Source organism: Cebidichthys violaceus, unplaced genomic scaffold (genome assembly GCF_023349555.1).
Source record: "Cebidichthys violaceus isolate CVI_PGR_0920_01 unplaced genomic scaffold, fCebVio1.0.p SCAF_3, whole genome shotgun sequence".
In the NCBI taxonomy this organism is placed as follows: Eukaryota; Metazoa; Chordata; class Actinopteri; order Perciformes; family Stichaeidae; genus Cebidichthys; species Cebidichthys violaceus.
In genome coordinates this window covers 2,104,782-2,115,919 of record NW_027176483.1, presented here as the reverse complement: position 1 = coordinate 2,115,919, position 11,138 = coordinate 2,104,782, and the positions used below count along the sequence as shown (strand labels likewise).

The window sequence follows — 11,138 nt, the reverse complement described above, 5'->3', positions numbered from 1 at the left end:
CAAATTTAAATATTTCTATGCATATTCCTTGTGTGTAGTGTGAATGGGTTACACATAAATTAACCTAGTAACCTTGTTGTTTCATAATGTAATCCACACTGTCATTAAGGCAGGTGATGATGATTACGGTGATTATTGATATTTTTAATTATTATTTTCTTCCTTTCTTTTTATGTATGCATTTAATACAATATGATTATTTTTCTCTGTTTTGTTACAATAAAGTTTTTTTATTAAATGGCAGTATTATAATTTATATATTATTTAAAAATTTACTATTTTAAAATATTCAACAGTTTATAAATTATTTATAAAGAAAGGCGTCTTATTTACATTTTTTTTTTCCTTTTTACGTCTACCATCTGGCTCCTCCCCGCTCTTACGTCACGCTTCCTCGCCCCTCCCCTTCCCTCCGCAGAGCCGCATTCCTGCTGCCACATCGGACCGAACCATTTTGATCCGCTGTGGCAGCATTTCAGACTCACAATTTACCAAAAAAAACATAACCCCCCCCCCCCCTCACGTAGTTTCACATCAACACAAACGTCGAATCACATATCGCTGCGTCTACGTTCGCCATCTTGACCGTGTTCTTCACATTACAAGTGGAACGTTATGGAGTTTGTCCGACCCCCCCTCTCCTTCCTCTTTAAAGTGGTCTGCTCCGCTATGGCTGCCATGTTGGATGTACGCATCGCTGCTGCATCTTGGCTGGAGTTTCCGAATGAAAGTTGAGCGTTTATCCGCGTTCTAGACACACACAGCGAGTCCTTAGTGTTGCATTTAACTCCCCAGACGGAGACATCTTAAGTTCCGTCTCTGAACCAGGAGTCGAGCCTGGAAAACATCCCAAACCGGCGCCTCCTCCTCCCTCCTCCTCCTCCTCCTCCTCCTCCTCCTCCACCGCCCTGCAGCCGGGAGTTCGGGACTCAGCGGAGATGATCCGGTTGCAGGCCACAGCAACCGGAGCCCGCATGGATTGTCTGTAGATATCGTAGATGTTTGCCGAGTCCGTGACTTGTGGGGGGTTGGGGGAATTAACCGCGTACCGCGACTAGAGTAACTCGGAGCCATGAACAACCACCCGCAGCCCCGCAGAGCGACCAACGTGGGCTCCATCCTCCTGACCCCGCAGGAGAACGAGTGCCTGTTCGGATACCTCGGCAGGAAATGCGCCGTGAGTCCCTCCGTTTGTTTACCACCGTGCAGGTTAAGATAAGAACACCGTGCAGGTTATATATTGTGCATTTTTACATCTAATATTTGCACTCTTGTTTTATTTACCTGTACTATAATTGCTGTGATTAATAAAGTATCTATGTAGCTGGCCCTTGAGACTAAATATGCCCCCCCCCCCTTCCTCTATGTATTCTGTTTATTTTTATTTATTTAATTTAAAAGGGACCATGTACAGTTTTTGTCCTTTTTTTTTTAGCTTCTGTTGTCTAAATTTAAAGACAAAATCGGTGAACAGATTCCCCCTCAGAGAGACACAACTTTACTCTAAATGCAGAGATTAATAACTAAATCCACAACATTTGTAATATCAACACTTTCGATAATGCAACAAATATGATTTTGACTCGGAATAAATACAAAATATTAATGCGTTTCTGCTAGAATAGATTTTGTACGTCGGTGACCGAAAAAAACCCCAGAATTTTCATATCTAATTAGTAATATCTCTTAAGTAATTTTTGGGGCAATTGTGGCTAAATCACCTGTTTTTTGCCCCTTTTTAAAATGTGAATATATATATATATATATATATATATATATATATATATATATATACATATTTTTTTTTAGTCTTATATGAAATTAAACTTTTGTATATTTTTGGGTCGTAGACTGAAGGAACGTGTGATGAGCTGTTCCCACTATTTTCTGTCATTTTTACAGACCGAACATTTGATCTAGAGACAAATTAGCAGAATAGTTCATTATAAAAACATGAATGAATATATATATATATGTATGTATGTGTATGTATGTATGTATGTATGTATGTATATATACATATATATATATATATATATATATATATACGTATATATATATATGTATATGTATATATATATATGTATATATATATATATGTATATATATATATGTATGTATATATATATATATGTGTATATATATATATATATATATATACATGTATGTATGTATATATATATATATATATATATATATATATATATATATATATGTGTGTGTGTATATGTGTATATATATATGTATATATATATATATATATTTTTTTTTTTTTTTTTTTTTTTATGGCTCTAATTAGTGCCAAATCATTTGAAACGATTCATTGATTAGTCAAATTTCTCCAGTGTGAGGTTTGTAGAGTTTTCTCTGTTTTTATATATAATTTAAAATGTACTTTCTTTGGTTTTTAAATGGATACGATAAATTCAACAGATTAACAGCTGATGACCTGTAGTACGTTAGTCTGACTGTGAAGCTTCAGCGCATGTCTGTGTTAATATTAAATGTCAGAGTCCCCAGCGGGGCGCCAGGCGGGACGCCGGACACGTCGTCGTCGTCGGTGAATCTTTATTTTACGTTACTGGAGGTTTTTCACGGAGACACGGTGGATACAAGAGTCTGAAGCCCTGGAGCTGCAAACATCTCACCTACTGCTTAGATCGTCTTAAACCGGGGGTCTGATCCGGTGTTCTTTCACGTCTCGTGACTTTGCAGCATTTCTCTCCACTCCATCAAAGATGGCCGCGTGTGTCCTTGGCAGGAGAAGAAGCGGTGAAGCTCACGTCCTTATTGACGCAGAACCACGGCTGCCACTGAAACACTTCAGGGCCTTTCTAATTAAACAGACTTTTTAAATATGAACTAGATCTGCACTGAGCATTACGTCTGGGTGTGGAACTACTTTTTTGTCTCCGAATATCAAAAGATGTCTTTAAATGCCGTTGTTTTATTGTTTGATCAGATAGTTTTAGACTGTATTTTATCCAGGCATGTTCCTATATGGCCCCTTGTGTTTAGACAACGATAAACATGTCATATTTTATTAAGTAGAAATAAAGGATTTTGCAAAAATGAATGTATTCCTCAAAGTAAGGTGTAAAATATTGTATTGGCACTAATATCCAGTCTGAGCTGACATCAGGGAACCCTCCGTCTCACATGAAACATTAACGTCACGGAACGAGTGCTGAACACGGCGGCCTGTTCGTGATCCGATCTCTCTAATCAAAGAAAAACAGGCGCTCGGCTGTAGATTTGTCTCGTCGTGTAGCGATCGCCGTGTTCTGCGTTCCACCCGACTGTCGTCGAATAAAACAAGTTCACGAGACGATTACGACCTCGACCGTCTCACTCAATCCGCTTCTAAATTGAACCAGTGCGATCCAGCGTCAAAATCACAGGTATTTACTGTAATTTTCTCTTGCAACTTTTTGCACAAATGTATCTTAAAAGTTTGATATTTGCATTCAGGACCAATTCTAAGCGAGGCGTGCTGTTGTGATGAGTTATTGATGACTTGTGGTCAGACTTCATCTTCTTTTCCACACAGAACAACATTTAAAAGAACTGCAATTCAACTGTAAACCTTTTTTATTTATTTTTTTAAATGCAGCAACAAATTGGTTTAATAGCATCTAAACCAGACCAAAGTCTCTCTGAGGTGCTGCACCTCCTCAAAGCTTCTCCGTTTACTCAAAGTTCTTCTGGAGTTTTGTTCTCGCATTGCACTCGGATGACTAAACAACCTCGCCGTGAGATGAATGGACCTTGTGCAGAAAAGTGATTTTTGACGTTGATTAAGAACTTAGAACCTCAACTTTTAAGCCAATAGAGGGGTGAAAGTCCTTTTTTTAAAGGGTTACTGGAACGTGTACATCTCAACGGGCACAGTTCCTCGGTTCCTCTGAGAAGGCTTCTTGTTGACGGAGAAGCGTTCATGAGCCACGAGGTCAGAAAAACAGAGAATCTGTTTTCATGAACGTCGGCCCTCAAATGTCAGATTGATTGTTCTTGTACTTGAACGCACCACCAGGCAGGCAAAGGAGTTCCAACTGCATTGAACTGAAACAGAAGTAAATATCAGATGACTACATGTTGATTTTGATGGAGGATCAATCTATAGATTTAGCCTTTTATTTTGAAATTTAAAGTCTCTAAAAGTTGCTTTTTTTTTCGTTCGATTGAAGCCCTAAACGGTTCATTGGTTACCAAAGCTTCAACTCAAACTGCCTTGAAGGAAACACTCTGAATCTGTTGAGTGACTTGGACGTGGTTCTCAGTGCTCGTTCTCTGGAGTTCTCTGGGTTCTCCGATGCTGCGGGGAGTCTGCAGTGTTGCTCTCTGTGTTTTACTGCCGCATACTTTCCCCTCGGTGAGAATTTACCGCGGCCTAATTGAGGCGTTTTTAAAGGGCCGACCTTTGGCCTCTTTCCTGTGTGCTGCTGAGCGGTGATTTCATGGCGATAAGTGTTTCCCGAAGCTCTTCCGACCTGAGCTCATAAATCACGGAGGAGGAAAACCCGGTGGCGTTTTTCCCTCCTCGGCGGCTGGAGCTGCTTTCTGCAGAAACTCCTAAAAAATAAAAATAAAAACACGAACCGGAGCGGTCCGAGGACGGCAGCCGGACTCCGTTTCCTGTCCGTGTGGAAGTGACGGTCAAACACAGTGGAGGAATGTCACATGTGAAATGAAACGGTCACTTTAAATTTAACGACTTGTTAATACACAGACCCACAATATGAGAGCCAAGAAGCAGGACGGTGTTAAAGCTGCATTCTCTCTAGTGTCCACCAGGGGGCGACTCCTCTGGTTGTATAGAAGTCTAGTCTAAAATGACTCTACTTCTCTCTTGATTTATTCCCTCAGTAAACATTGTAAACATGAGTTTATGGTCTCAATCTCTAGTTTACAGTCTTCTTCAATACAGCATGATGTTCATTTAGTACATTATGCTCCATTTAGAGTCACACACACCATAAAGAGGGGATGATTTAGGGGGCGGGGCTACACGCTGATTGACAGGTCTCTACGTCACTCCTCAGTCCAGATGCGGCTGCTCTGTTTCCTGCTTTGTGACGCCATGTTTCTTTTAGATCATTAAATGTTTATTATATTTTATATTTTGTCCCCATGTGTGTTCAGACTCTGTGCTCGGCGGTGGTCCAGGTGTACGGCTCAGACCGGAGCTGCTGCTGGGTGAAGCGGTGCTGTGGAGTGGCCTGTCTGGTGAAAGACAACCCGCTGAGGTCCTACTTCATCCGAGTGTTCGACATCAAGGTGAGCGGTGCAGAACGGCACTCTGGGTATTTTAAGCGAGTGGATTTGTGGACTGTGGTCGGACTGTTGTGACTGTCTGAAAAGAAGGAAATCAATCCAAAAAGAACCACTTTAATCCGCGGGAGCTTTCATCAGTAAACGCGCTGAGTCACGTCTGAACCTTAAGGACGATCTCCTCTGATATTCCCGTCTCTTGTTTTGTGTTTTGGTTTTTTTTGCAGGAAGGGAAAACCATGTTTGAGCAGGAACTGTACCACAACTTCTCCATCAGCAGCTCCAGGTCCTACTTCATCTCGTTCACAGGAGACGTGAGTGACTCGTAATCGACGAGTGTCTTTCAGAGTCAGAATCAGTCAAGTCCTTGTCTTTTCATAGCGTTTGAAAGTAGACGTGTTTCTATTTCTGACCAGAAACCAGCGCTTTTTATTTTGGACACGCATCGTCCCAAAAACCCACTGACGGGATTGAAAAGCATTTGTTTGTTTTGACGGTTAAATAATAAAACGATGTTCTTTTGGTAATGGGCGTCTCTTCCTCTTCTTCCTCTCAGACCTGTCAGATCGGTCTGAACTTCGCCAGCGAAGAAGAGGCCAAAAGATTCCGAGCCGCCATCAACGACCTGCTCAACCGACGGCAGCGCAAGACCGGTACGTCTCCTCCCACTTTCAGTCCGCCCGTCCTTCTCCGCTTCCTCAACCCGTTTTGTGTGACGTGACCTTTTTTTAACCTTTCACACCTGGGCTCAGGCTGCACAATACTGACCAGCTAACAAAAAACAACAACAAAAAAAGCTCAACCTCAGTCCCAAACCTGTGGTCCAACCGAGCCAGCAGAGAAACGTGGAGTCGGGGTTTTTACTGTCGCTTCCATTTGATTTGAACGAATTATAAAAGTAGACGTAGAAAGGAAGACTGTTCATAAATGAAGCCTTGACTTGAGGCTGTATAAAATGTGCGTCTCGGGTCAAAGGTCGGCAGTCCGTCTGTGAACGAATGCACTTGAACGTTACTTGGTTTTCGGTAGTTCAGTGTAAATATCTGGTTAACCAGTGCGGTCCAGTTATAGACCGTATATATATATATATATATATATATATATATATATATATATGAGAAGTGAACGTAGTTTTTGGCCATCGCCATCTTGTGTTCTTGGAATCAGAAGTACAAGTGAATGATGAGTTGGACCAGAGTTTTGGGACGTTTTTCTCTTTCCTTCTTGTCTCTGCTGCTGTTAAACGTTCCTCCAGCTCCTTGTTGAGGAGCGCGACTCAAACTGTGACGGTGACTGAAGGTCTTTTCCTTCTCTTCCTCTCCTCATGTCGACGACCTCCTGAACTCTCTCTCTCTCTCTCTCTCTCTCTCTCTCTCTGACTTCTTATTTGCTGAGTCGGCATGTTTCCTTAAAGCGTGGTCTTCTCTTCAGCCGTCCTCAGGATCTCACTAACCAGCTCACTCCTCTGAAACACTCCAAACAGCTTCCGGTTTTTTTTATGTGACCATTTTGTTATGAAACTATAATTGTGTTCATTTTTGATTTTTTTTTGCAGAGAAGAGAGGTGACCCTAAAAATGGTACGTTGATATTGATGCTGTTCATTTTGATAAAGCAGATTCTCCTGCTTCTATGACGAAGTCCGGTTTTAAAGTTTGTAATCAGCTGTTGTATCAACGTTCGTCTTCTTTCCTTCAATAATAGATATTTGGAAAAAACAAAACAAAAAAAACAACAACAATAATGTCTGTTAATTACAGCTTGTTCCAGGCTGCTTTTATTGTGAAACTCTCGGCAGGAAGCTGTTCCCGTTTTAAATCTAAGCTTCCAGGTTGAATGTCTTCTCTTGTTATCTAACTGTTGCTCAGAGGACCTTTGTCTCTTTCAGTTGTACAGCGTTTTTGTTCTCCACGTACTAAACTAAATGCCATCTATTAGTAAGGACAACTACAAAATAAAAGCATGAAAGACCATTCAGACATCTGACTGGACTACAAACTTTCCAGCAGCTCTGTCGTATGAAGCTGATTTAAAAACTTCGGTCGGTTGAGGTTAATCTGGTCAGCAGGACGTCCATCTGTGCCATATGTGGCCCACATGGTCTCTGTTGTTGTCCCCTTTAAACCCTGGTCGTGGTCCTCGTTAGGCTCTTAATCTGTAATCCCCTCAGTTAACTGCGGCCTTCTTCTTCTTTTTACCGTTTACTCCATTTAATGTTAGTCTTTCTGTGGGAGGAAAGTGATCGTGAATCAGCGTTGACGGTTAAAAGATGTTGGCGTAAAGGTGGTCGAACGTGGTACTGCACCCCCAAAAAAAAAACAGTATTTTCCCGTAGAACTTCAGACCTCTGTAAGAAAGTATTATTCTGTGTATTTTAAACCATGAAGATCTGATATATCGGTGGAGGTTTAACCCTCCGTTACAACAATGGCACGAGTATGAAACAATGATTTGATTGCAGCCTTTTAAATGCTGGTGATAATTTCACGTCGGCACACAAAAACTCACAATTTGTTCAAAATACGGCCGTGTAAGAACAACCTTAAAAACATCTGAGACGTCTGTTTTCACAGCATTATGAATTATGAGCTGTTTAACTTCCTAAAACTAGCACTAAGCAGCCTATAATATATGACTAAAACTATTAATGCCAAGATTTGCTTATTTAATTTAAAATATAATCATTTATTTCTTTATCATTTGAATTGTGCGTTTGGTTTACATGCAAATAACCACTTTTAGATGTCGATAACATTTAGATTGTGAGCACTGACTTCAGTGGTGAACACAGTTAATCTGGAGCTTTGCTGTCAATTATATTTCCAAGGAAGAAAACCAAACTCCGTTATTGACCAATGAAATCGACGTGGTTTCCTCTCTATCATGAACACGGTTGTGAGGAACAGTCGCAGTGAATCGGAGCTTTTCATTTAGCTCTTCTGCTCTGCAGCTGCTCCTGCACGTCGTCCTCAAAAGTCCACCTTCATTAAGTTGTTGGCACACGGCGACGCCGTAAAGAGCAGGATTAACGAAACACATCAGTCCTCTCTCTCTCTCTCTCTCTCTCTCTCTCTCTCTCTCTCTCTCTCTCTCTCTCTCTCTCTCTCTCTCTCTCTCTCTCTCTCGAGATCGTTTGTTTCCCTGAAGTTTCTCTCCGGCGGTGCGGATAGGTTCACTCTGACATTTGAAACATGAGAGTAACAGAAGGATCTGGCTGCTCTGGAGAGTTTGTGTCTCAGTTATGTGGGGATAACCCACATTGTTTGGGAATGTTGCTGGCTCGCCTCCGACTCTCTCGTTAGTGGTTCTGTACGCATGTGAACCTCAGATTAATGACACAGTCTAACATTAACCATCACAGTGTAAATAAAGTCTAACGTTAACCATCAGAGTGTAGATAAAGTTTAAAAGTTAACCATCAGAGTGGAAATAAAGTCTAACGTTAACCATCAGAGTGTAGATAAAGTTTTAACGTTAACCATCAGTGTAAATAAAGTTTTAACGTTAACCATCACAGTGTAAATAAAGTTTTACTGTTAACCATCAGTGTAAATAAAGTTTTACTGTTAACCATCACAGTGTAAATAAAGTTTTAACGTTAACCATCACAGTGTAAATAAAGTTTTAACATTAACCATCACAGTGTAAATAAAGTTTTAACGTTAACCATCACAGTATAAAGTTTAATGTTAACCATCAAAGTGTAAATAAAGTTTTAATGTTAACCAGAGTGTAAATAAAGTTTTAACGTTAACCATCACAGTGTAAATAAAGTTTAATGTTAACCATCACAGTATAAAGTTTAACGTTAACCATCAGAGTGTAAATAAAGTTTTAATGTTAACCATCACAGTGTAAATAAAGTTTTAACGTTAACCATCACAGTGTAAATAAAGTTTAATGTTAACCATCACAGTGTAAATAAAGTTTTAACGTTAACCATCACAGTGTAAATAAAGTTTAATGTTAACCATCACAGTATAAAGTTTAACGTTAACCATCAGTGTAAATAAAGTTTTAATGTTAACCATCGCAGTGTTAAATAAAGTTTTAACGTTAACCATCACAGTGTAAATAAAGTTTTCCTGACGATGGTTCTCCTCCAGTACTCAGTAGAACATGTGGTTCTAGTCTCTGATCATGTTTCATTGTAAACAACCAATCAGAGGAGAGCTAGTAACGTTAGCAGCACCGCTAACGGCTAACCAACGGAGGTTCACTTCAGTTACACTATGATGCCTTCAGGCTCTGCTCAGTGAACATGAGGACTGGCTGAAGGTGAATTATAACGTTATCGTGATGTGTTCACATGTAATCTGTAAAATGTAGTGTTGGTGATAAACTTGAATAAATCCAGTACTTTGAAGATGTTTTCACAACAACATAAATGGATATTAGAGATGAACTATGAGCTGTTTACACTAATAATACATCATTAAAACTACAAGACGTGATTGTGAACCGTGAGCGTTATGATCCGTTGCACCACTACTTGTTACCCGATGTGAACTCTTAAATCATAAGCCGCTCATTGGCGAGAGAAGCAAGTAGGGGTTGAGGCTTTAAGTTGCTGCCGGTCAGGTTTGTTTTGGGAAAGAGCCGAGAGTCTAGAAGCTCTCTGTATCCGGTCCTTTCTGAGTTCCTGCATCCTCGTGTTTTTGGCACGTTTTTCCTGACCGCCGCATCAGTAGAACAGGATTTTCTCAAAGTACATTTTGCTGATACGTTTGATACCTTGCTACAAAACCAGAGTCTGTAAAGAAGAAGTAGTCGTAGTCGTCATGACGTCTCTCGTTGGTTTGTGGATGTTTTGAAGCTTCGAGTTCGCCATTTTACCCGTCGCCATCTTGGTTTTTTTTGCAACCAGTGAACAGGAAGTGACCATATCTGGACTGAGGAGTGATGTAGAGACGTCTTATACGTCTCTGGTAAAGACCTGTCAATCACTGTGTAGCCCCGCCCCCTAAATCATCCCCTGCTTTCTGGTCTGTTTGACTCTAAATGGAGCATAATGTACTAAATGAACATCATGCTGTATTGAAGAAGACTGTAAACTAGAGATTGAGACCATAAACTCATGTTTACAATGTTTACTGAGGGAATAAATCAAGAGAGAAGTAGAGTCATTTTAGACTAGACTTCTATACAACTAGAGAGAATGCAGCTTCTACAACATATTTGTTTATTGAACAAGAATAGCCAAAGTGATTAAATATTAAACACAACCAGATGAACAAATACTTTGTCCCCAACAAACATTCTGATCTTCGGCAGTTTTACACAAAAGCCTTTCGGTCAGGATGGTAAAAGTCCTGCTTCTAGAGCCGACCCGTCCGTCCTCAGGAGCCTCTTCTTTAGGGTCCCGGTGAACAGACGTCCAGCTCTCATGGGGAGTCCCGGGGATTTGTACCGGGATTAGCAGCGGATTAGGTGGTTTATGTCGGACGCTGCCGCGGTTTTTGCGGGGATTACGGGGGAATTTCGAGGACTGAACGGTTTCGGACCCCGACGGGGAAGACGAGGGACGTCTACAGAAGATCTCTGTCATGTCGACCCTCGGGTACCAGAGATTAGATGTTGACGTCGGAGTGAGGGGGGCTCGGTCACAACCTTCTGTACTTGAAGCCCCTCCCCCTTTCCCCCTACTTACTGATGTCATCACATTAAATTTAAAAAAAAAGTACAAATCTGCAAACAAAATCCTCAGAATAATCAGTTTTTATTAAATCAACTTTCTTTAATTGATATAACTTGTATGTTTCGTCAACATGAATAAAATGACAGATGCCCCCCCCCCCCCCCCCCCCCCCCCCCCTCAGGTCCAGCTCTGCACATCGCCACGGTGGACATCAAGAACCCGGAGATCAA

General features: G+C 40.8%; 1 protein-coding gene across 2 annotated transcripts in view; it reads left to right on the top strand.

Annotated features, from left to right (window-relative positions):
* The first annotated feature begins 649 nt into the window (after window positions 1-649).
* LOC137881739 (actin nucleation-promoting factor WASL-like) overlaps window positions 650-11,138 on the top strand; it is a 17,988-nt gene continuing 7,499 nt past the window's right edge. Inside the window, exons 1-6 of one of the 2 annotated variants that reach the window (XM_068723814.1) lie at window positions 650-1,177; window positions 5,143-5,277; window positions 5,499-5,585; window positions 5,828-5,924; window positions 6,827-6,850; window positions 11,090-11,138. The exon at window positions 11,090-11,138 is cut by the window's right edge and continues 159 nt beyond it. In XM_068723814.1, coding sequence (XP_068579915.1) covers window positions 1,073-1,177; window positions 5,143-5,277; window positions 5,499-5,585; window positions 5,828-5,924; window positions 6,827-6,850; window positions 11,090-11,138 — 497 coding nt within the window. In that variant the 5' untranslated portion in view covers window positions 650-1,072. The remainder of the gene's footprint in view (window positions 1,178-5,142; window positions 5,278-5,498; window positions 5,586-5,827; window positions 5,925-6,826; window positions 6,851-11,089) is intronic. The other variant, XM_068723816.1, reaches the window with a different exon arrangement.